Raw genomic sequence first — 26,654 nt, forward strand, 5'->3', positions numbered from 1 at the left:
CCAGAAGACAGAAATCTTCATACACTGATGACGGAGGCAGTATGACCTCTGAAACGTTGGTTAACATCGATCAGACTACACAGCGCAACAACCCAGAAGACAGAAATCATCATACACTGATGACGGAGGCAGTATGACCTCTGAAACGTTGGTTAACATCGACCAGACTACACAGCGCAACAACCCAGAAGACGGAAATCTTTATACTCACCGCTGTGAGAACCTCAAGTCTTACATATAATATTTCTCATTGTTCCGAAGTTGTGACTGTTGAAATTGACAGCAACGAAAGCGAAAACAATGTACAAAGCATGTTACACGTTTAGTTTAATCAGACGAAGAGAAAATCTAAATGATGCTCAGGACTTCTTTTGAGATTTTCAGATCATGTCCTGTCAATCTAATCCTCATTTATCTGATCATTGATCACTGTAATAAAAATGATGAAGAGTACAAACTGTAACTTGTAAGTTGTACGATTCAAGTCCACTGTGTGATTTTCTGGAGCCTCCTGTTACTTCCTCTCACATTGGTTAAAATAATCTCCTCAACATCTTAGTCTGTGACACTGGATCTATATTCTTACCTTAAAGTGAGAGACTAAGCACACTAGCACATATTAATGATGAATAGAATCATTGCACCCATTAATTTGCAGAAACATTAACAGCTTTCTTCCTCAACTTAATTTATAAAATGAACCTCTTCAATGATGGTTACAATTTTCTTTTTTATAGCTACATATCTGCAAGAAAATTTACTTCTTATTGAGGTTAAGGCAGCTATCAACATGGTGTAACTCTTTTGTGCATTCTTTGCATGATATGTATTAAATAAACACCATTGGCAATACCAATATGGCTGGGATTGGTAACATTAGGTTAGGTTAGGTTATGTTAGACCAATGTGGGCTAGAATAATGTATGTTAGATTAGGTTATGTTAGACCAATGTGGACTAGAATAATGTATGTTAAGTTAGGTTATGTTAGACCAATGTGGGCTAGAATAATGTATGTTAAGTTAGGTTATGTTAGACCAATGTGGGCTAGAATAATGTATGTTAGGTTAGGTTAGGTTAGACCAATGTGGACTAGAATAATGTTTGTTAGGCAATGCTGGACTTGGCTAGGCTAGAATAAGTTATGCTTAGGTTAGGTTAGGATAGGTTATGGTAGGTCTCTCTCATTTTCATTGGTCATAGAATGGAAAAATGTTTATGTACTATATAATCAGTTGAAGAGGGTGTAAGATTATGGTTTTTGTCTAATTTGAGGTAATATCTCAGCATTTGGAGATTAAAAAAGTTATTAAAATCCCAGGGTGAGGATATCTGACCTCTGATATGAGAAATGAACAGAAGACATTCTGAATAGGAAGAAGAAATGCTACCACTTGACTGCAATTTTAATATTTTTATATAAAACACATGACAACTGAAACGATAAAAAACATAAAACTATGTAATCACTAGGTTCGTGATGTTTTGCAAATTCATAGTACTGTTCGTTTCATATTCATAAATATCTTTCTAACTTGAGAGTTACATACATTATATCCTGTTTCATTACTAAATATTTGTAAAAGTAATCGACCATAAATGTCTGTATGCACGTTCGAAATGTCTGAATCTACTTCACCAAACCTGAAGGACGCTCGGGTTGATTTATCTAAATTTTAGTAAAAAAATATACATTTACCTGGGTGCATCTCCATCATGGAAGATGTCTGGGTGGTGATGTGCTGCATTTAAACCATTCAGAGAGAAGAAAAAGCTCGCAACGACGACAATCCAGCACCACATGACGAAAGCGTTAACAAATGTCGTGCCACTGTATGTGTACATCACAAGCAGTGGGAAGAATGGAATGAGGTCCTCTTTCCTTAACGCAGGCCTCAACCTGCCGTTCAAAGTCAAATATAGCCTGAAACAATAGCATTTCTTTGCTTGAAAGTCCCTGCGGAAAGTAGGTAACACATTATTTTAATTTTACTTATGAAACCACCTTCTAGTTTAAATTACAGCATGGCGATGGTACGACATTTTTATATATTCCAGTACGTAATACTGAATAGAAGACATCATTCACTAAGAAATGCCAAAAGCTGTTTTATCAAAATTTAATGAGTTGTATACGAGGTGCGATCGGAAGGTTTTTAGACTGAGCGTATAAAAACCCGTACACTTATCTCAGGTATTAAATTCATCTACCACCCTCGAAGTAGTTCCCCTGGGAGTGAACACAACGATCCCAGCGCCGCTGCCAAGCCTGGAAGCATCCCTGGAAATCTTTCTTTGTCAGCCTGTCAAGCACCATCTGCGATTCTGCCTGAATCTCTTGCCAAAGACTCGCCGAAACGGCTACGGAAACCTATGAAATGCTAAAGCAAGCATTTGGGAGTCCGCAATGGGTCGTGCACAAACGTTTGTGTGGCATTCACGTTTTAAAAATGGCCGAACCTCTGTCGATGATGACGAGCGTTCTGGACGACCATCTTCGAGCACAACGCAAGATTCGGCAGGCCATTCACGAAGATCGACGTCGTACCATCAACGACTTGTGCGACATTGTTGGGATAGGCTATGGGACCTGTCAGCTGATTCTAAAGGAAGAACTCCACATGCGACGCATCCTGTCTGAGGACCAGAAGCAGAATCGACTTCTCGTTTGTCAGGAGCTCAAAGATCTTGCAAGAACCGACCCCAACTTCCTTTCTAAGCTCCGTGTGACTTCTTCCTTTTCCCAAAGATGAAAATTCAGCTAAAGGGAAGGAGATTTGAGACGATAGAAGAGATTCAGGCAGAATCGCAGATGGTGCTTGACAGGCTGACAAAGAAAGATTTCCAGGGATGCTTCCAGGCTTGGCAGCGGCGCTGGGATCGTTGTGTTCACTCCCAGGGGAACTACTTCGAGGGTGATGGATGAATTTAATACCTGAGATAAGTGTACGGGTTTTTATACGCGCAGTCTCGAAACTTTCCGATCGCACCTCGTATGTTCGTAACAAAGCTTCATCATCACTGCAACTTGTAGGTTAGGCTGATGTTTACCTGATGACAATGTTACTGTGGAATAAGACGGTATAAAGAATGAAGCTGTAAAGCCAAGATACGTAACGAACAAATATCGATTTATTACGATGTGGCACCCACTGCAGCAATGGCTCGAAAATAGCGAGTTCGAGGTCCAGCAATGAATTCGTGTACAAGTGGTGGCTCAAAGCATGACTGATACGCCAGTTTCTGCAACACATAAAAAAAGTAAAGTTACCCCTGAAACATTTGAAAAGCTTACTGCAGCGTCTGGGTGTATGACTTTGAGTCTTATACAGGCTTATTTGAGGTTAGACAACACAAACTGTTTTTGTACTTTGTCTCCACTAAATTTTACAGAGTGTGTGTCAATTACTATATTATTAAGATTTTTGTCTTCTGGGTTGGGATGACATCGCTCTGATGACAGAGGCAGTATGACCTCTGAAACGTTGGTAAACATCGACCAGACTACACAGCGCAACAACCCAGAAGACAGAAATCTTCATACTCTGATGACGGAGGCAGTATGACCTCTGAAACGTTGGTAAACTTCTACCATACTACGTGGCATTACAACCCAAAATACAGTCATCTTCAAATACGTGGACCAGGGTTTATCTGGCATTTTGCAACAGACGTCTGATGCACTTACACATTGTAATTATATACAAGGTTGTTTCAGTATACCATAAGAGTGCAATGTCAAATTTTGAGTACATTATTAACATATTTCATTATATATTTTTTATAAATGATATATGTGTGACATGTCAGACCTGAGTATATAATGTATGCAAATGGTCATTTTTTGAAATATAATAAAATTGCTTCTTATTTACGCTTTATTATCTGAGAACTTCTTGAAGTTTCATCATCAATATTAATACTTTAATACTCTTTAGAGTCTTTCTTTGGGAGATTATGTACACAGAGTTTCGTACTTGCATCTGAGAACTTGTAGTTCAACTGAAACTCCTTACACAAATACCTTTGTATGACAGCTCATCCACAATAATTGCAATTCTTGCAAACAAACAAGAAGAAGAAGAAGGAGGAGGAGGAGAAGAAGGAGGAGGAGGAGGAGAAGAAGAAGGGGGAAAGAAGGAGGAGGAGGAGGAGGAGGAGGAGGAGAAGGAGGAGGAGAAGGAGGAGGAGGAGAAGAAGGAGGAGGAGAAGAAGAAGGAGGAGAAGAAGGAGGAGGAGGAGAAGGAGGAGGAGAAGGAGGAGGAGGAGAAGAAGGAGGAGGAGGAGAAGGAGGAGGAGGAGAAGAAGAAGGAGGAGAAGGAGGAGGAGGAGGAGAAGAAGAAGGGGGAAAAGAAGGAGGAGGAGGAGGAGAAGAAGAAGGAGGAGAAGGAGGAGGAGGAGAAGAAGGAGGAGGAGGAGAAGGAAGAGGAGGAGAACAAGGAGGAGGAGGAGAAGGAGGAGGATGAGAAGAAGGAGGAGAAGAAGGTATTTGAATTAGCCCTCTGAAAATAAAGCAAACTTTTCACATGTGAACTTAACCTAACTAATTCCCTATTTTCCCATTTCTTACCTGGAGGCCATGAAGGAAAGGTCAAAATAATACATGCGAAAGTTGTCCTTCATATGAAAGAAGTTGTGGGCAATGACAACTAGAAAATTAAAAATTATCCCAGCCAGTAGCCCAATCACGAAGTTATAGGTGGCAGCAGCGACAGTAGCGAGTAACAGGAATGTAGCTAGGAGCAGATCTGCACAGAGCTTAGATTCCTTTGAAGGTCCGGGAGGAAGTTTCGTCAATATTGGCTGTGCCTTACGTTTCAATGTGCAATAGAAACCATCATCCTTGAATGTATAAGGCGAGTTACGTGGCTCTGACGCAGAACGAATGAAAAACTGCTTGAGCAAATATTCTGGTGTCTTTGTTACATGATGGACTTCAAAAGCCTCAGTGATGTCTGTGCCCTGTAGGAGTAACATCTACATCAGAAAGATACATACAAGAAATATGCCGTGTTAGTTGCAAACAAATGAAAACTTAAGATGTTTAGCACCCGTCTTTCACATTCGTGATAAATCTCAGCCAAAATATACATATAATAATTATTTTAATATTATACTTCTTCGTCTGTCTAGTGCTCTCTTCTTTTCCAACTCCAAATTTTATGTTTATTTCTTATCTCACCCATCGCACCTTCCTAAATTTCATCAGCCTAATGATATCTGGTGATGGGTCCAAATTGTGAACGAGATTTGAGCTTTTTTTACTTTGGTGAACATTTGGATTGTGGTCTTCTGCATTATATCATTTAATCAAGTATCACATATCCATTCCTCGGAAGTTGCAACTTTTCAGGCCTTATATGAGTCCTTCTTCCCATTGGGCCACCATTCCCATAAAGCATACAAACATTCCAACTTGACTCACTTCTATCCTGATGATGGAGGCAAACATTGGTAACCATCTACAAGCCTACACGACATCGCAACACAGAAGACTACAATCTCTCCTTCCATCTAGGATTTCCTCACACTAAGATCCAAATATATTTTTCGGCAGTTATCAAACAGTACCAACCTTCCTTTTGTTTAATAAAAATATCTTCTATCAAATGATGATTCATATAAAAGTTGTATTTTATAATGGATTCTATATTTCATTTGTAAAATTCCCGTTTAAAAGAAATTAAATATCGAGAACAAGGTGTTAAGAATAATAATTTCTTTCCCATCAAAATCAGATGAAAAATGTAGACGTCTACCTGATATACCTTTGTGATACGTAACCAATCAGATCCTCCTGGGTGCTTATGTAACCATTCAGTGAAGTCATATAGCCCATCATGAATTCGCCAGAGACCACAAGTATCATCGTCAACTTTCTTTCCTTCCATCCAGAGTTCTGCGTCTTTGATTGGTTCTTTCCAATAAGTTGGTAACTTCCAGAGACCAGGCAAGGATGATTGCACAACATTATCTGTCCACGGAGCCATGTTAACTGAAATAATATGTAAATAACTTATAAAACTGCTTGGCCTGTCTTAAGGCCAGCTAAGAATAATTAACACCCGTTAAACAATTAAATTTATGAAATACCTTGTAAACAACATTAACTCAAACTTGCCTTTTCACCAGTTTGTACAGTTTTCTCCCTGTTTGTATCCTTGCAGAAGTCTTCCTTTCGTAGCAAACCAAGAGATTACACTATCTGAAAAGTTCTTCATATCACTTACGTATCAAATGTCATCGACTATAATTTAAAAAATCTCTAGCCAATGTCTGATCTCTAAGGTTCACTGCCAGTTACGCCACTTCATGGCATTTAATCTTCAGCCAATCCAGTGCAGTTTGCTTTCAAATCTTCTAGAGTAGTGGTGTTCAACCTGGGGTACGCGAGGACATCTTAGGGGGTACGTGAAATTTAAAAAAAATAGATATTATTTTATGATAAACACTGAATAATCAGTAATGTAATTTATTTAATTTATTTTGGATGTAGATTATATACTACGTATAACTTGAATTATACAACAACTTTGGGGGTACAAAGTTGAAGAGAAATTATATCTGGGGGTACGCGAAGACATCTTAGGGGGTACGTGAAATTTAAAAAAAATATATATTATTTTATGATAAACACTGAATAATCAGTAATGTAATTTATTTAATTTATTTTAGATGTAGATTATATACTACGTATAACTTGAATTATAAACCAACAACTTTGGGGGTACAAAGTTGAAGAGAAATTGAATCAGGGGTTCGCGAACAAAAAAGGTTGAATACCACTGTTCTAGAGCATTGATGTTTCTTGTTAGTTCATGTTAACCTAGACATAGACAGTGCAACGGTGGCTTAGGGGCTGATGGTGATCTACTCTGAATGTGGTAACGAACCCTTGGATTCTATAAGATTTCGGGAATTTCCTGTCTAACTGACTTACCAACAATTTCACAACAACGGCTATGCTCAGAAGAATTAATTAGTTATTTGATAGTTACTTTAATATACTTCAAGTTTTTCCTTCAGGAGAAATATCCCATGTTTTAGAACTGTAAATATTAAGAAATCAGCGGGCAAAGCACTTACGTTAATATTCAGTTCCATTAAATTCTTTACTTACGCAGAACAAAAACCTTTTGCTGAATGTGTTAATGTTTGCTGGTGGCAGAAAACTTTAAAAGTTTTACTACAAAAGCATATTTAAGTTTAGATCCAATTATAGTAAAACAGAGCATCAGAAGACTTATCAGTAGATAAGTGGTATAGCGGATTAGAAAGAAATGGTCGTTCCAAAATAAAAACACGACTTCCAGACTTGTGAAAACATATATAGTCCACATGCCAGTGAAAAAGTTTTGAATCAATAAAACTCCCAGATCTTTAGTAGTAAACGTATGATTAATATGAGTGAGATCCTTGAAGTTTAAAACCAAACACAATCGAATTCATCTTCGTGGTAGAATTAATAAATTATAGTTTTCTCTGTAAGATTTGAAGTTTTCACAGCGGTGAGTATGAAGATTTCTGTCTTCTGGGTTGTTGCGCTGTGAAGTCTGGTCGATGTTAACCAACATTTCAGAGGTCATACTGCCTCCGTCATCAGAGTATGAAGATTTCTGTCTTCTGGGTTGTTGCGCTGTGTAGTCTGGTCGATGTTTACCAACGTTTCAGAGGTCATACTGCCTCCGTCATCAGAGTCTGAAGATTTCTGTCTTCTGGGTTGTTGCGCTGTGTAGTCTGGCCGATGTTTACCAACGTTTCAGAGGTCATACTGCCTCCGTCATCAGAGTATGAAGATTTCTGTCTTCTGGGTTGTTGCGCTGTGTAGTCTGGTCGATGTTAACCAACGTTTCAGAGGTCATACTGCCTCCGTCATCAGAGTATGAAGATTTCTGTCTTCTGGGTTGTTGCGCTGTGTTGTCTGGTCGATGTTAACTAACGTTTCAGAGGTCATACTGCCTCCGTCATCAGAGTATAAAGATTTCTGTCTTCTGGGTTGTTGCGCTGTGTAGTCTGGTCGATGTTAACCAACGTTTCAGAGGTCATACTGCCTCCGTCATCAGAGTATGAAGATTTCTGTCTTCTGGGTTGTTGCGCTGTGTTGTCTGGTCGATGTTAACTAACGTTTCAGAGGTCATACTGCCTCCGTCATCAGAGTATAAAGATTTCTGTCTTCTGGGTTGTTGCGCTGTGTAGTCTGGTCGATGTTAACCAACGTTTCAGAGGTCATACTGCCTCCGTCATCAGAATCGAACTGATGACGGAAACATCTACCAGACTACACAGTGCAACAACCCAGTAGACAGAAATCTTTATAGTTTTCTCACTTGGACTAAGTTATATTCAATAATATATTTAATGAATGAAGGAGGAAACTCTAAAATTTTTGGTAGTGAAGGTTTCGATGTTAAAATCTAAATGTATAGGATTTAGTAGCTACGTGTTTATTGCCACTTTTCCCTAGACGGTCAGATATTTCAATAATAAAATTTCACTAAAACCGTACAGTGAAGTTTTCTGACCTACATCGCAGATATTTAAAATATTCTACTGACCGAGATATATATCAGACACCTTCTAAATACGGTTCGCATGCTGTTTTTAGACATATAAGACACTTTAAAATGAATGGTTTCTCTGAATTCCTCTTCCACATTTTAATTGGTTCAACAACTTTAATCTTGAAATTCTCGCGGACTGAATTTATGCAAATCAAATCTGGTTCCTGAATCTTACGGCCACAATGAGTGCGCAACAGTTGTTTTGTGAGACTGTAGTTTCAATAATCGTGTACTGGGTCCTTCGACCCAATTTAATACATTCTTTATGGATGACGTCCTCGTCCAAGGAGTCCTACCGAATGTCTATAGATCGAGCCAACAAAAAGTTGGGACCCACAGATGCTCAGGCACTTGAAGAACGGGTCGTTCCAGTATCCCAGTTATGGAAGACGTTTAAGTGACTTAGGAGGCAACTGTTCAAATCAAGCAATAATTTCGTTAAACTTTTCTTGTGTTGAAAATGTCCATCTTCTGGGTTCTTGTACCTTATAGTCTGGAAGAAGTTAAATGATGTTTCAAAGGTGCTTGCAGCCTCCATCATCAGAGTGACTTCCTGCCATTTAACATGCAACTTGTACCTACTTTGTTAGCAAGATTATGAATAGTGTTTTATTCGGAACTTATTAAATGAAAAATTTTCTTATAAATTTCTTCTGACTATTCCTAGTGAATCTACAGTTCGCTAAGTTTAGTACTAAAATAATCAATGCTAGAGCGTGAACTTATCTACGTTCTACACGAGAGAAACATAAATAACATTGAATCTTATCACTGGGGCTCGCTAGCAGCAATTTGGGTCAGCCGACAAAGTGATTACGTGTATTGAAAAGGCCATAGCTTAGTGTAATTGAGAAATACCTTCTTAAGGCACTTACAGATGGAATTAAGATCTTAAACTTAGTGCACATGGAAAGTGTAATTTGTCAGAGCGTAGAAAAATGGAAAAATGTTATCGTGTTAATTAGGTCACTGACCTGCATATCTTAGAGTGCGTCATAGATAACAAGGTTCCAGATAAGAAATATATCGTAATAATTTAGATTTGTTTTTGCTGTTTAAGGAATGAAGCAAATTATTTTGATTGCCATGAAATAGTATTACACTCTTATACTGGGAATTACAATTTATATATATTATCAGTTACACAAAAAATAAACAAAATTGTGTAATTATATCTTCTATAAACTTTGGAACCTTAGATTTTACGACAGTAACTGACACAAATTCTTGCATAATTTTTATCTAATTTATAGATTATTGAACTTAACCTCAAAATAATCATTTTAAAGATGAACTGTTTATGCTAAGGAATTTAGGTTACTAGTAAATAATTTAATTGTTTGAAAAACATTTATTATCCTTTTTCATGTATTCTTGAATAGAATTATAAAATTAGGATCAAATAATAAAATTGAATTAACATTAGTATTAAGATATTTACCACGTCAGTTCCTTTCAAATTTTAGAACTACAATCATTATTAAGGCTAGTCATGACGCAAGGACCTTCAAGTTCCATAATATGCAGAAATTTTCTTCACAAAATACGTCTGCTTCTATGCTTCAATGAATGAAATAACCTGTAAAATCAACAGAAATTCGTTCTCTCCCTGCAAGTGCCCATAACACGCGCCAAAACTCCCGAAAAACTATACAATACATTTCAAGGACACTTAATCCTGCTCGCGGGACATGAGACATAGAACCAACCAACCACTGATGTTTCAAACCATGAAATCAGGAATTCATGAGCAAATTTAACAAAGGATTTTAAAATTAACGTTACTCTTGGGCACTGAGGCGGTACACATGAGACACAAATACGTATAATACCATAGCTCGCGATCATTATTTGCGTTATTCATTTTCAAAACCGCACTAATTATGGCATTCATTCATTCCTCATGAAACAACTAATGACAGAACGACAGACGTTTGTGAAAGTGTGAGACAGAAATCGCATTAAGACACAATAACAACATTTCAATCCTTTTGCTTTAACGCGATGTCTAAACGGTTTCACGAACAAGTTACTGAGACAGCAACAACCAAATAATAATATTAAAAAATAATATTTGGCCAACATCCCGGGCGAACACGACGTCAGGGAACTTCAGAAAACTGCCATTTTAGGATCTTCATACATCATTCGAGAGACGCTGTCTTAAAATATATAGTCGTCCCTCACAATAAAACTATATAATACATATAACATATATTAAAAAAAATGTATTTCGGAAATATCTTCTGCACTATGTTCCTCAGGGGCAAGGTCTGTCTCTGGTACATAGAATTAAATACCCTAGAAAGTGATGAATAGATGGAATAATAATAATAATATAAAAACTAAGCAGTCAAAGACAGCCATCTTCTGAAAAACCAGTTCCCGAAACGTCTTGCCCAACATAATATTCCCATTAGTACATCGTCGTAGAACAAGAACGTGTCCAGTATTATAATCAATTTGAATAATACTCCGTTCCTCAGGGTTGGTACTCGAAGTTGCCGATTTATAAGAGACGTCATCAAACAGTTTCGGTAAAAGTTTCGTGATTTAATACGAGCTTCATTTTCAGATTGGCTAAACACCTGGATACAGGGAATTCAATCATCAATGACGGGCAGAAAACATTGAAGAGGATTTGTTCGCAGACGGACAAGAATGGAAAAGAAATGTGACCTTGGGTACCGGAAAAATGTATAAACATTGTTAAACCGGAAATATATATATATATATATGATTCATTTCTTCCTTCCATGATTGACCTTGATCGTTTCGAAATTTATATTTACCAATTTATTGTGTGCACGCACGGAACTGAAATAACATATGTGTGTTAGGACAAAGAAAATGTTATTACTTAAAGCACATGAATCATCATTTCATTTCCGCAAGCAATTTGCAGAAAAACTTGCGCAGACCGTATGGTTCAAGTAACTGCTACAGGCTGTCTACAAATATGCTGAACACTTAAATGAATTAGAAAATAACGTTAGGTCTCTGCACACTTTCCATAAATTAATCTGATACAAGAAACACAATTGTTTAATTTCAGTTCTGAATAAATCATTTTCAAATATTTTTTTTTGGGGGGGGGGAATTTGAAAATGCCGATAAATTTTATAATTATTAGTCATTCTGGATGTACTAAAAAGTAAGTGAATGAGAAATAACTTAGGTTTTAATATTATTCCTTCCTGTTTATCGAAAGCGAGCATGTATTAATGATAAATTGAATAGCAATTTGCATAGTTCCCGGGAATAATGACGAAAACAAATTTTGACTGACACGTGGATACATTGCGCAAATATTTTCAACAAAGGCAGCAGCTATTTAAACAGTATAAAACGTATAATAACGTAACAACAAATGCTGGAGAGATTTTTCAAAATGAGGAGCTTCGTAATTTGTAATCTTCAAAAATATCAAAGTGATCAAATGTAGGTGACCATTGGAGGCTTCAGAGGCCTCTGAGAGGCTTGTAAACTTCTTAAATAAACAGAGATTTCCCCAGTAAAAAGCCCGAGTCGTAACATTTTACTATTAACTGCAATAAGGCTAGACAATAATATACAACAAAACACAAATAAAGTTGTTTTTATATAAATTATGACAGATGTAAACTTTACGTGAAGTAAGGACTGTTATAGACAGACACAGAGCAAAATACATTTGCCCAAACTCGAACAAGAAAACATAAATGTAAGGTTAGAAAATCACGACTATCTCGTTTGTATTAATTTTAAAAGCTACAAGCAAAGAACGTGTAATAATAGTTAAGAATTCAAGAAATTACATTCGTAGCACAATTCTTACACAAAGGGAAAGCGAAACTATTTTATTGTATTAAAGTTGAATAGAATTTCGACTAGCTATTACGTGTTCACATCCTGTGAAACTTTTCCACATAAAAGTCAATTGAGTCTTCAGTGCCATGATTTCGTGCTAACGGAAATGTTTTAATAACAAAGAGCGAAAATCTATTAAGGATAAGGGGGGAAAACACGGAAGGAAAACGAAAAGTCTGTTAGCGAGATTTCGCGATGTCCGCGCTCCGCGTAAGATCGAGGAAAGTCAGAGATGCCGTATATAAGCGAGACTGACGCTCTTCGATGAGCAGTTGTTACACAGGGAAAGTCTCACAACGAGATGATGATGATGATGACGAAGGTAAGCTTACATTTGAAAGTAACAACAGATGAAGAAATTAACAACACTTAACTGCCAGGGTGACTTTGTGGCGTTAAAATCCAAAACATTTGCACGTGTGATTTTAATGAGAACTGTAGAGAACTAGACAAAATTATATGATTTTATGCCTTAGGTAATGGACAATTTTGAAACAATTAACTTCTAATTGACTTGTTTCATTTACGGTCAACAGCTCAGACGAGACAGAACCGAAAGACTGGATGGCTGTTTTTTTATTTGTAGTGTTCTGTCTGACGACAGGTCCATATGAACAGGATCCTTCCATCCTTTTCTCGGACTGGGACCTGTTCATATACGTTCTTGGCAGATGATCCAGAAGTGGTTTGCCATTGCCTTCTTCTGTGTGTGAATGGAGTAATTGTTGGGATGCCACGGAGGAAAACTCCGTGTTGCCTAGACCACGGCCAAGTTATAAATTCGGGCACCGCCGGGAATCGAACCCGAGACCCCAGGATTACAAGGCCAGCGTTCTAACCGCTAGACCACCGTGAATATTAAATGGCACAGACTTTGGAAAGAAGCTGTCTGGTCTAATTAAATAACTCTGATTTACCTCGAGACAAATAGAAAAATAGGGTAGCCAACCTCCCGGCTAACTTTTAAACCTGTAAACTCCCGAATACGAAGGAGTACCAATCACTCTACCGCGACGTTCCGTTTACCAACGTAAATAGGTTAGCACACCAAGAACGTATTGAGTGGTACCTTCTAATAGGCTACGACCGATTATTAGCTAAGTCATACCCATTCATAGCTCATAAACATTTTCTTAGCTCAGTGGACGTTTCACATCTTGAGCGGAAATTATTGTTACTCGTACATAACCTACAAATTAATGTTATACGTCACGTGATACATGACATGACATGACTGGAACTTCGCTGTTGGTGTTGCTAGGTTCTAATTGTGGTACTGAACCTGTTATATCACAGAAATAGCCATGCTAGTCCCAACCTGTGAACACGTAAGACATTAGATAAATTATTAACAACGAAGACACTAACCTTCAAAAAATAGAACTCGTCTAGTAAATTTTAAAACGCAGTTCTTGATCAACGTAACACGCCACACCACCGTCACAGACTGGAAAAATGAATTAAACTCACACATAAATGACGAATGACGTGTAGGGTTATTAACATGCAGAAGCCTGGAAATTAATACGTAAACGAAGGTCGTCGAGGTCTCTGCTGCATGAATTTAGATGAACTGTCTTTCCGGCAGATTGTTACTCTCCTCGTGCTGATGGCGGTGTGTGCCCGGTCATATCCCATCAAGGTTCACGACGACAACCAGTACGAAGTCCCACAGGAACACGAGCAGCTGGTACAGTACGGTTACGAGCCCCAGGATCACGAACTCGACGTGGAGCACAGCGTAAGTGTTATTACGAAACGTAAGAGGTGCAATCGGAAAGTTTTCAGACTGTGTCAATAGAGGGCGAACCGGATGTAGTACGAGCTTCTGACTTTAGGGGGTGCGGCCTACATTCATAGTGAATCAGTGTGCCAGCCGGCATCATCGAATTAGCATTTGTTTCTTAGTTACGGGCGTTTTGGTAGTGCATTACACCGACCCTCCTGCGATTTCGGAATGGCGTGTGCATCAAATTATGCCAAAGACTCGCCAAAACGGCTACGGAAACCTATGAAATGCTAAAGCTCCGTGTGACTTCTTCCTCTTCCCAAAGATGAAAATTCAGCTAAAGGGAAGGAGATTTGAGACGATAGAAGAGATTCAGGCAGAATCGCAGATGGTGCTTGACAGGCTGACAAAGAAAGATTTCCATGGATGCTTCCAGGCTTGGCAGCGGCGCTGGGATCGTTGTGTTCACTCCCAGGGGAACTACTTCGAGGGTGATGGATGAATTTAATACCTGAGATAAGTGTACGGGTTTTTATAGGCGCAGTCTTGAAACTTTCCGATCGCACCTCGTAAGTGCACGCTGCACTCTAGAACTCGAAATTCAACTAGAATACCTCAGTTAGTGTAGTGACTGGCTGCTGTCTTGTGGGCCCTTATCTGTTACCCGACTACTCGAAGACATCGTGATTATCTGGAAACTGTTCTACCATGGCTGCCTGAAGACGTGACTCCGGCGCAATGTGGGAAGATGTCCGGAAGTGGTTGAACGGGACGTGGATTGGACGTTGACAGCCGACAGCATGACCTCCTCGGTAGCCAGATCCAATTCTGATGGATTTTTTCTCCTGTGGTGACATCTGAAGGTGCACGTTTATCTATGCAGTCCTTCCCAGGATTATTGAAGCCCTCGTGGAAAGAGTTCAAGCAACTCAGACGAAGGTAGACGCCATGTTAAGGCGTGTTAGAGAGAATTCCAAGGTTTGATCGTTTTATAACTTTCGTGTATAATGAAAATGAAACTCCACAGAGAATGTTCAACGTTCACATACAAGCCTATGTTTCGAGTGCAGTTCCGATCCACTTAATATTACTACTAATTACGTAATTAATTCTAAAAAAAGGTTCTTCTTGAGAAGAAATTGGTAAGCTCAGATAGCCCAAAAAAAAATTCTCTTCCCTTTATGGAACTGCGTTTAGAAAAACCCGCCAAGTTGAGTCACCACCCCTTGTCTGCTGTTCGTGACATGTTTCGATTTACTTGAAGCTACACACAAGCAGGGGACTGTCACATACGAAACCCTCCCCATGTACATGACAGCTGCATAAGATTAAGAATCAAATTATCACGTAACATTGCTACTAAGACTCCGTGTGAAGAAATTCTGCTTAATATTTATTATCAATTTTAATTCCCGTGTCCTAACGAAACCAATTCAACAGGCGTCCGTCCAATCTTCCTCCTGGATCCCTCTCCATTCTTCGGGATACACTAGGAATCGTCATGGTGACAAGGAACACTTTATGTGCTTGTTGCAAAAGGAAAATATAAATAAAATGTAACTCTTTCTTATGCCATTCTGCAGGCCCACCCAAAATACGAGTTCAAATATGAAGTGAATGACCCACACACCCAAGACATCAAGGAACAGGCTGAGAAACGTGACGGTCACAAAGTTGAAGGCTACTACAAGCTGCTTGAAGCAGACGGTACCACGCGAACCGTACACTACACTGCAGACAAGCACACGGGTTTCCAGGCGCAGGTCGAGAAATCCGGGCACTCTGTTCATCCTGTCGTCCACTACGACCATCAATAGACACATCCAGCTACCTCATGTCAACAAACACACCATTGCTCATTCTAAGTCTCAAACTCCCACGGTTCACGTACAGTCCACAGGCCAGGAGAATGTCCCTGCTAGGAATTCGATATACGCGCATGCGCAAGATTTCGCGGTGAGTGACGATCCATCCTAAAAGCATTCGTTCCACAACCACTGAACGAACAACAGACGACAGGCTTTCACGTGTTCTAACGGGTACAGCTTTAAGATTACCTCACAGTGGCACAGCGATTTAATCTAGAATATTATCATAACACCCACAGAACACATTAGAGGTGCGCTCACTACACGCTACTCTTAACTGCTTGATGTTTTCAGTCTGTGTAGTAGCGTAAAACTCTGACATATCACACTTCCCACCAATAGCAGCCCTCTAGCCCAGCTGATAAGTAACATTCCCCCCGCATTGGCCAGAAACGACTTCCGCCAGCTGGGTTTTTCTCGTCATGTGGACAGTACACGCTTAATCCAGTAACTAAAAGCTCAGCACTTCCTTTGGTCTACGTTCCGATGAGTACTAATTCGTGGTACGAGTGGATATAAACCAGTTGCACCACACAGGAAGGGCGTTACAAAATCAAACGTGCAACGAAAGTTTCAAACTCTCAAGCATGCCCGATTCCTACGAACACACTATTAACCACGAAATAATCGTACATTTATCATATGCACTACAACACAATGAAACAACACGAATTTTGAGGATTTTGTGTGTGTGTTAATCGAGACGCCAGTTGCTGTTTTATTTGCCGAATACAATAATTATTTTATTACCACTCTACTACCACTACTGAAGAATTTTACCACGCCAAATAAAGTTTAATATAAGTGTATAGCCTACATTATTTAAGGTCCTTACCTTATTCCAAACCAAAATATCACGAGATTATGCTAATAATTTACCTCACCTGAAGACGTATCAGCTTTTAACATACGAGACGGAAGGGCCACTTTCTACATCTCAAACATGTATCACGACACAGATCAGAAAATTGTACGTGATGTTCGAAGACGGTGTCGAAAATTCTGGCCTCGGTATATCTCTGTTGATTTTAAATATTATATGTAATTTATGATAAAATATTTTCGCTGATCAGCAACATCCATTCGGAATACACTTCTGGTTGAGATTTGATTAATTCTTTTCACTGTAAAAATTTAAAGTCTTAAATGTTTTACTGTACCTTACTGGTTGCTTGGAAAATTCATTCCGGCTAAGTCTCGAACTGTGGACGTGAAGCATTAAGATTCAGTGCCCACGAAGCCAACAACATGAATACACCATTTATGATTTGAGGTTTTCACAGCGGTGAGTATGAAGATTTCTGTCTTCTGGGTTGTTGCGTTGTGTAGTCTGGTCGATGTTCACCAACCCAGAAGACAGAAGAAATCTTCAAGAATACACCACCCTTCACTGGAGTCAACATGGAATGTTTGACAGAAACTAACCTAACCTAACCTAACCTAACCTGTAACACATGACAAAAATGGTGACCCCATATAGCTTGGTCAGTGTCGTGGTTGGCCAATGTACCCAACCAACTCTGGGGCCTAGCACCCTTCTCTTCATTTACCACCGTGGGCTCTTTCCTCAGGGTTAAAAATAAAATAAATGCGAAGCTGACGACTCAGCGAAGTCTATGAACGTGTGCAGTTGTACCACAAATCCCAATACCGCTATTTCATAACGGTGTGATGCTAGAAAACAAACATTTTGTTAAGTTTATCAAAATCTGTTCGTCAATGGGTCAAAGCAGATAGTCGATCATGCTCCGTATATCGAACACGACTGGAATGATCTTCATTTACGCAGCTAATATTGAAAGATTTTAAAAAAAATCAACATTATGGTGTATCACAAAACAATTCAGTGTGGCAAATTTAAAGTCAAAAATATATATTAGTGAAAATATGAAAACAAAAGAATAATTACATTGTACAGTACGTCCCACTTAATGTGAATCCCACCACGACAGCAGAAGTGAGTGAACTAGTCACAACGCAGAACGCGGCTGTCGCGTAATAAGCGGTGGGTCCCGAGTTACGTAGGACTCGCTCTGCAATAATAAAAGATTTATAATCCTTAAAATCTCTGCCAGCCTCATAATATAGATTGAAGCCAATGGAGGAAAGAGGGCATTACAGGCTCTCCCATAACTTCGACGGTCACTTTCAATGATGGCGGAGACTCACAAGCTTCCGGCGCAACAGCCGATCTGGTCTTGAACTTAAGGGCAAGATGAAGGCAATCTTTCCTTCCCACTAGAGCTAAAATGCATGAAGTGCTTTCTCAGCAGCTCTCTTCAAGACAGATTTGTTACAACCGACCAGCTCGGCCAACTGCTGTCGGACATCAGCGGGAGCTCCGGGACCGAGTTGCTGTATGACGCTAATCAGCAGTTTCGCAAAGCGAGTGTTGCAAGAGAAGTCACTCGCTGAATCTGCCAATAGCTGAACTAGATGCTGTCTGGCAGTATCGTCGCAGGGCGAGAGTAACAGTTCTTGCAGAAGAGGTATCTTCCACTCATCCAGTTTCTCAGGCTTACACTGCAGAAAACTTCTGCAACATTACACGGTTTCAATTAAGATGCTTAATCTTTAATTGCATCAAATGCCTATGTGCTGATCAATTACTGTTACAGATACTGTAAAGAGTAGAAATATTTAATTACGAAGTTACGATTTCAAAAATTGTGTTAAAAATAATAATGATTGCATCTGGTCTTATTTGATTCTTTGAAAGCCAGTGTCACTTTTTTAAATTACCATTGCTAGCTCAAGATTTTGTTGAACTCTAAATTAAACATCATATTAACTCTATTTTTGGGACGGACTATACTGGAGGCAACGGAGGAGATGTTGATGGCGACTGTGGTGGACGTAGCACTGGCGATGGTAGCAGTGGTCTTCTATAGAAGTTCTTAGTGAAAATGGGTGCTGATGGCGATCGTGATATCGGCAGTGGACTTGAAATTGGTGGTCGAGACGTTGGGGCTGTGGTTATGATCAAAACGATGATAACTGAGTAATCATGATGGCAGCCTTTGGGGTGGCTGTACTATTGGTACTGGCATTGACAGTTGTATTTGTAATGATGGCATTGGGAACGGTGATAGCGACAGCTTGTGTGGTGGCACTGTAGTTGGTAGTGGGCTGATGTAGGAGTGGTGGTTTTATGGGTCATGTGGTGGCCATGGTCAATATGAGAAAATTTTTTGGCTAAGTAGTTTTTTGATAAATCTGTTTCCACCAACCATCTGTCCCTGTGCCCCCCACCATCCTTTTAGAAAACCTGCCACACTTATCTTTAATTGAGCATTCGTTAACTAACACAGTTGTAAATCAATAATGAACTGCTCCCAACAAAGTTCCTTTCCGGCCCAGAATAAACACGTGGCTGCAGCACAATGTCCATTAGAATTTTTTTCAGAGTCCCCAACATATGGACCAGAACTACAATGATGAACAAAAATTTAAAGACAGTGTTATGCAGGAACTACCCCCGTCAGCGATGCTCAAAACAAAACTGCGGTAAAGCTGTGACCACGACGGTGTTGCCCTTTCTGGTCACAATCTTTTCTCATACCAGTTATGGTGAGGCCGGTCTATCCCACTTCAGGCGATATCATCACAACTGAAACCTGCTGTTGGTAAAAATGAGCGGACCGTGTAAACATCGGTAGTGTGTTATCCCCGCCTGCCTCGGTTTACTGAAGTCTTATTTTGTTTGCAATGTATGCTCTGCATATTTGCAGTTTAATTATGTTTTAATATGGCCATATTAACTCTTATACGGTACCATAAGGGTCATATAGTTACGTTATTGAATAATGTTTTCGCTGGAGTTCTCTGATGTGTTCTGTGTTTAATAGGTATAAAACTTTGCATGATACCACAGAAATGATTCATGGTTTGTACAATATTCTTCATGCAGCTGCATAACTCATTCTGCTACATTAATTTGGTAAAACATGTTATTATTTTGGTATGAAAAGTTAAAGGTTGTTTTGATGATATATTTCTATTTTGCTAAGAAAAATGGTTACTGGCTGTTCAGTCATGGATTTTGACCATTGACGTTCCAACCAGGCCAGACACAATTTTGGAAACTAACAGGGCAAAGTTCTGGAGTGAGATTACAGCCACCTGACAACCTGAAAAAATGTAAAGGGTAAGACGGAAAGAAAGGAAGCGTGCGAATGCCCAGTCCAGAAGCAGACGGCTGACGCAGGTGCCCTCGAGTGGTGGAAATACAAAACACAGCATGCAGAGATTCCAAAACTAGATAACTGTAAATTTCGCTTGTAATGTGTGTACTTTATAAGACAGATAATGAACCTGTACCCAAACAACGGCGCTGTATTAAGGTTCAACTTTACTGCCAGAAGAACACAGGAAATTTACATGAAATCAGCATTACGTTATTTATAGTTTCAAGAATATGCTCTATAGCAGAGGTTCTCAAACTTTTACGCTGGCATACCACTAATTATAATTTAACACATTAAATATATACCACTAACCAAACACGTTCAGGGAAAAACTTATTTATGTTAATATTATCTTTTAATTTTCTTACTTAGTTCGCGTACCATAGGTTGAGAAACGCTGCTGTACAGTATGCGCGGTTATTAAGTAACCAACTCGTGCTGGTACGCAAGCCTTAGACTATCTCGGCGTAAATATATCAAAACTGCGAACACAAAAATGTTTTACTACCTTAGCAGGTTTTCCTTATGTTGAGGGCCAAGACCTTCTGAGATAATCTGAAGCGTGGTGTCCTTTTCATCAACGGCGTCTGACGTAAGCATCAGGGGAAGCAGAACTTCTGCACAGCTGAGATGCGGTAGACTCTTGGTGAACTTGACTAATGCATTTACAACTGCACGACTGCAGGGTTCGTGACCCTTTCCTTGAAGCTGCGTGGCAATATAACACAACAAAATAATGCCTCTGTGACCCGAATAAAATGGAGATTGCACAACAGCCTTAACAAAATCCACTAAACTAATAAGCCGTAGGTAAAAGGTTCAGAAATTTCAAAACCGACAAAGAATATTTCTCACTAACCCAGTTCTAAATAGTGTTAATTTTTATAAGTCAATGCGCCCCAATATTAGCCATATCAACTGCATAGGTTATACAGCATCAAACAGGTAGAAATTTATGACGACGGATCGAAAAACAATGTGGATGGACGTAACAGTGCTGTATTTAACGTGGTATTGCAGCATTTGGCTTTGTTTGTGGGAACTGGGAAAAACCGTAACAGCTCAGTCAAGATAGCTGAATAACTGAACTTCAGCTCTCCTGAATTTGAAGCAGAAACACTAACCAGTAAACTTCAATTTTCATTCACCAAGTAGACAATCAAGCATATACGATAAGACGAAGTTTTGACGCATGTAGATTGATGGAATGGGGTCCGCAGTCTGAGGCGTGGGCCTTGTGCCGCTTGGTCGCTGGGACCGTGGGTTCGAATCCCACTCAAGCCATGGATGTTTGTCCGCATATTTCTGTGTTGTGCTGTCCTGTGTACAGGTAGAGGCCTTGCGAAGGGCCGATCCCTCATCCAAGGAGTCCTACCAAAATGTCTATAGATCGAGTTAACGAAATGTTGGGACCCACACTGCTCAGGCACTTGAAGAACGGGTTGTTCCCAGTATCGAAGTAGATTGACGGTCAGGTAATTAGGCAGTCTAATTGAGGTAAAAAAATTATTTTATGAATACTCTTTTCTAAAACCAATATGTTAGATAAACCGCAACAAGCATTGCACATACTAAATAATTTGTAATATATAAACATGAAGTCAATGCCCCATGTTTTGAATTATGCAATCGTCTGAACAACCGGTTTATGATAACGGTACGAATAAAACAAGAAAACAGACAGAACAACCAAAATTAGTCCTTACAGCTTAAGTTCATGGTTTTTAAAGACAGCAATGACATGAACTATATAAGTTAGGACGTACTGTCCCCCAGCTGTTTGTGAATAAGACGTTAACACCTTGATCGATGCTATTCGTAACAGCCAGGAGCATTCAGAATGCCGGCTTAGAACAAAAGCACGTGGAAACTCTGCGTAGTCTAGTGTGTACCGCACCTTCCCAGTTCAGCCGTGTATTCAGAGATCGATTGAGGCCGGTACCTACCCTGGGCAAGAGCAGTAGTCGGCACACGAGCGATCCAAGTTTGCTCTGCTCGCTTGCTGACACCGAGCACATAAGCGCGCAGATATGAACGAGGCCTGCGTCTGACAACACGGGCAGAACGGAGACCAGCTGGTGCTCTGAGGCACTGCTCAACTGATCAACTGTAGCCGCCTGCTCGTCCAAAAGACACGTCAAGTCTGGCACCTCATATTGCACGCTGTTTCCACCTTCAACATAAAAGAACTTCAATCATCAAGTCACACGCATGATACTAACTTTATAAAGCTGTAACCTGTTAACACAAGTGCACGATGGAAAATTCAAAATAGATCTCATTCAAAATAAGGATTTTAAGAATGAGGTAAAAGCAATCACTTTTAGCCTGATTTTTCTGCTTATGAAATTTGCATTTCATTAGCTGGATGGCCAGTCATGTAGCCGTAGATTAAAACCTTGATCAAGAAATTTGTTTTTGGGGTGGTATATTTTACTTTTTACTAACTGCCTATTTAATTTAATTTTGAAGTCAATTTCACCTTGTATAGAAAATGTGAAACTATTTAATGAACCTTTAAAGATCACTCAACAGTAATATATCAGTTACTTTGGAAACCTCCATGAATCAAATAATTTTAAGTGTTTTCCATTGAATGTCACAAACAAGTCCTGTTTTGTATAAGTGAAGCTTTTGCAGCAACTGAAGTTGATGAAAGACTCTCGGGCTACAAGCCATGTCAGGTGGCTGAAAGGTGAATAAACCACATCTTCTGTCAACGTTTTGAGAACAATTACAATCAGATGTATCCAGAATATTTACACACTACAGCCCCTTTTGGTTATAAACTAACAGTCCAACAATTCACTCACCAACTATTAATGATATCTTTACCTGTGTCTTGATCATCAGGTATGTCTTTTTGTTCAACTGTGTTTAAGTTTACAGTTCCTTCTATACTTTTGTTTTCGTCTCCATCAATACAAATAGTATCAGTTTCCATCATGGCAAAAGAAACATTCTCATCGGTATCGATGCTTTTCACTGGCTGCACAGTACATCTTGCATTCTGAATAGATGGCTGAACATAAAACAGGAGCACAATTAGTGTACTGGATCTGTCGTAGACTTTGATGTTGCCATTACTGACATTCAGAATGAAGTTTCTGGTAGAAACTTTGGAAGTGGGAAGGGGCAGTAATCCCTACAAAACTTTGCCCACTTTGAGTGAATTAAATGATTCACTCCACATTACACTCCTTTACCCAAAATATTAGCACTTCTGACTTGTCTACTTTCTACTGCTAACCTAACTCTTACAGTGTAAATGTTCACCGTCAGTACGATAAAGCCTTACCACAGTTTCATCGATTTGGTGTTCAAAAAACTGTCGTAGAGGATCTGAATCGTCCTTATGTTCATTGCAATTTAATTCCGACAGTTTTTCAAGTACATTATCAGAAATTACAAACATGCCCCAACAATGTTCACCAGCTTCGTACAACTTATATTCGTCTTCCGACATCTTCAACTTCAATTACTTTCCAAAAACTTTTCCCAGAACTTTACTTGTGTGTTTTCCACATACAAAACTCGAGACATGAATATTACTAAAGGTAAATTGCTATAAATGGATGGCAGGTTAACTACGATACAATGACCACGAACAAAAATCGAATGTAAACAGATGACAGACAATACGTCAGAAACTAAACAAAACACTTACAAAACCAATATATACCTCGATAACTCAACGTTAAAAGTTGGCAACACACGTGTCGCATGGTAGTGAAACGACTACCACCATCTGGCGGTAGACTTTAGTATTAAACCACGGTATCAGTCACTGCCAAGAGCTCAGTCGGTAACACCATACGCTGCACTCCCTTCATATTGGCCGGAGAGACGGAGTCTGCGTCATCTGACCGCTAAATTAAGAATGAGATGGAGCAGACTCACACATAATAAAACAGAAAACGTAAAAAACATATTTTTAACATAAATTGTTGGAGCAGTACTTGTTGAGCAAAAATGTAATAGTCTACTTCGTTTTTGAAATAATACTCGCAACATTTTGTAATAGTAGGACCTCGCAGAACTGTTTAAACAATAAAACGCTAGCATAATTTTAACACGTGTTTGGTGAATATTGAAACAACACGCCAATTCTCCGCATTCAGCACTCAGCCAGTGTGAGCGAACTCTCAGCAATGAACCCAAATTACAAAAAAATTGATATTTGCAAATGTAAATCAACATTGAATGAAAATTCAAGCCTTATTAACAAAATCAAGACACTGGACCTTATCCTGAGCCAGCTGCATAGAACCTTCACATTCTAATCATAATTCCTCATATTACCATTTAATATTATCCTCTTACATATTCTTAGATGACTACAGAGGTATCTTTTTCTCTTGCATTTTCTTATAACTCCGATCTGATATCGCCATGTCGCTTTCACACAAAAACGTCGGTCGAGCCGAATGATTTCTGTCATTGTCATTCTCTAATATCCCAAGTCACTCCATAACTAAAACGGACACAAGACAATTTTAGCGATAAGATAATTAAACCATGGTTAAACATACACAAGTCGATTGCCAATGTAGACACGGAAGTACATAACATTTCTTAAACCACACATTTAACTCATGGTTCTGTTTGCTGTTGTCTCAAAACAACAACTTAAAGTGGGTTCATACACGTGTTTGGAATCCAAAGAAACACGGTATTAACTCAACAAAATGTCAGGACGAATGGTCATTAACTTATCTTAGCCTAGAATACACTTTTAGCCACGCCAAGACACACAACTGTTGTGAAATCATGACGAAATGTGAAAATTAAACACGGTGAAGAAATACAAGAGACGTTGTCCATTACTTAAGTATCTACAAAATGGTACTCGATACTACCAAATGGAGACCGAGTTTCTGAAACGGAAATAAAAATTCACCAGTACTCTAACAAAATTCTGGAGACGACTATCTCAATGGTACATGATCTTTCTTAAAAATCCAGCAAACATATAAAAACAAAAATTCCATCTTATTACGATTTATTATTATTATTATTTTAGTGTTCTGTGTGACGACAGGTCCATATGAACAGGATCCTTCCATCCTTTTCTCGGACTGGGACCTGTTCATATACGTTCTTGGCAGATGATCCAGAAGTGGTTTGCCATTGCCTTCTTCTGTGTGTGAATGGAGTAATTGTTGGGATGCCACGGAGGAAGACTCCGTGTTGCCTAGACCACGGCCTTGCCCAACACAAGTTATAAATTCTGGCACCGCCGGGAATCGAACCCGAGACCCCAGGATTACAAGGCCAGCCTTCTAACCGCTAGACCACCTCATCTTATTATTATTTAGTGTTCTGTCTGACGACAAGTCCATATGAACAGGATCCTTCCATCCTTTTCTCGGACTGGGACCTGTTCATATACGTTCTTGGCAGATGATCCAGAAGTGGTTTGCCATTGCCTTCTTCTGTGTGTGAATGGAGTAATTGTTGGGATGCCACGGGGGAAGACTCCGTGTTGCCTAGACCACGGCCTTGCCCAACACAAGTTATAAATTCTGGCACCGCCGGGAATCGAACCCGAGACCCCAGGATTACAAGGCCAGCCTTCTAACCGCTAGACCACCTCATCTTATTATTATTTAGTGTTCTGTCTGACGACAGGTCCATATGAACAGGATCCTTCCATCCTTTTCTCGGACTGGGATCTGTTCATATACGTTCTTGGCAGATGATCCAGAAGTGGTTTGCCATTGCCTTCTTCTGTGTGTGAATGGAGTAATTGTTGGGATGCCACGGAGGAAAACTCCGTGTTGCCTAGACCACGGCCTTGCCCATCACAAGTTGTAAATTCGAACCCGAGACCCCAGGATTACAAGGCCAGCGTTCTAACCGCTAGACCACCGCGGCCACTTATTACGATTACCGAGGGTTAATGATTCTGTTCGTACACACCACAGAAAGTACCTGATCCACACCCAGATGAATCCAGTCCACACACAGTTACGGAGAATTGTAAGAGACTTCATTCACAGCGAAATAAATTTAATAAATAAACGCTGGTTCAGAATATCAGTCACTGTTTTTAAATATAAAAAAACATTAAACGCATGAAATTACAATCAAAAACTTCTGTTTTGTGTGATTCTAAAATTTAGTCCTTAACGCTTACTGAAAAACCAAGGTTAACGTTATTTAAAACAAACTTCTAAAGACAATATTTGTGCCTATGGTAAACTAACAGAGATACTGAGGAAGATAGTTCAACCAGTGAGGCAGGTCATCGTTTGTACTTTGATTAAACCTATCAAGTTGACAGCGACAGGATATATAGCGTACATCGACAAAATCAGAACTGAAACATGTTTGCTAAGAAACATTTTGCAAAAAGCCACCTTGGAAGACGAAGACACAGACGGCAAGGCAACGTTAAAAAGGATTTCGGACTTCATCTATGGCTGCAATAAACTTCCCGTCTCCGAATTAGAATGTTC

General features: G+C 39.3%; 3 protein-coding genes and 1 long non-coding RNA gene across 10 annotated transcripts in view; 1 reads left to right on the plus strand and 3 right to left on the minus strand.

Annotated features, from left to right (window-relative positions):
• Positions 1–15,724, minus strand: part of LOC110826509 (cytochrome b5-related protein) — a 75,735-nt gene extending 60,011 nt beyond the window's left edge. For 2 of the 5 annotated variants that reach the window (XR_015535038.1, XM_087348431.1), the window contains exons 1-5: positions 13,778–14,002; positions 5,768–5,994; positions 4,570–4,961; positions 3,051–3,242; positions 1,699–1,923 (exon numbers count right to left, since the gene is read on the minus strand). Coding sequence is in view for 4 of the 5 variants with exons in the window: in XM_087348431.1 (XP_087204557.1) it covers positions 1,699–1,923; positions 3,051–3,242; positions 4,570–4,961; positions 5,768–5,994; positions 13,778–13,883 (1,142 nt within the window). In the remaining variant the exon portion in view is untranslated. Of the gene's footprint in view, positions 1–1,698; positions 1,924–3,050; positions 3,243–4,569; positions 4,962–5,767; positions 5,995–6,092; positions 6,343–13,777; positions 14,003–14,752 lie in introns of those variants that run through there. The other 3 variants (XM_087348432.1, XM_087348434.1, XM_087348433.1) reach the window with 3 other exon arrangements.
• LOC110826510 (cuticle protein 19-like) lies at positions 11,006–16,813 on the plus strand. Of its 3 annotated transcripts, none has more exons than XM_087348436.1 (3): positions 11,006–11,257; positions 13,998–14,150; positions 15,722–16,813. In XM_087348436.1, the coding sequence occupies exons 1-3, from the start codon at positions 11,222–11,224 to the stop codon at positions 15,953–15,955; spliced, it is 423 nt and encodes a 140-aa protein (XP_087204562.1). In that variant the 5' UTR covers positions 11,006–11,221; the 3' UTR covers positions 15,956–16,813. The 3 variants fall into 3 exon arrangements, with proteins under 3 accessions (XP_087204562.1, XP_021912904.1, XP_087204563.1); XM_022057212.2 differs by lacking the exon at positions 11,006–11,257 and adding an exon at positions 12,614–12,731; XM_087348437.1 differs by lacking the exon at positions 11,006–11,257 and adding an exon at positions 13,699–13,737.
• Positions 16,814–17,862: 1,049 nt separating this feature from the next.
• Positions 17,863–23,849, minus strand: LOC110826512 (uncharacterized). The gene is made up of 5 exons (XM_022057213.2): positions 23,492–23,849; positions 23,029–23,215; positions 22,140–22,366; positions 20,702–20,901; positions 17,863–18,542 (listed from the first exon to the last, which is right to left on the minus strand). Exons 1-5 carry the CDS (start codon positions 23,657–23,659, stop codon positions 18,251–18,253), a joined length of 1,074 nt encoding a protein of 357 aa, XP_021912905.2. The 5' UTR covers positions 23,660–23,849; the 3' UTR covers positions 17,863–18,250.
• A 432-nt stretch (positions 23,850–24,281) lies between these two features.
• Positions 24,282–26,654, minus strand: part of LOC147873838 (uncharacterized) — a 121,170-nt gene continuing 118,797 nt past the window's right edge. Inside the window, exon 3 of the long non-coding RNA XR_015535039.1 lies at positions 24,282–24,667. This is a non-coding gene — a long non-coding RNA (uncharacterized LOC147873838). The remainder of the gene's footprint in view (positions 24,668–26,654) is intronic.

The sequence above is a fragment of the Zootermopsis nevadensis genome, unplaced genomic scaffold, assembly GCF_977971745.1.
Source record: "Zootermopsis nevadensis isolate Lab colony 2312 unplaced genomic scaffold, Znev_1.0 Znev_ptg000013l, whole genome shotgun sequence".
NCBI classification, from domain to species: Eukaryota; Metazoa; Arthropoda; class Insecta; order Blattodea; family Termopsidae; genus Zootermopsis; species Zootermopsis nevadensis.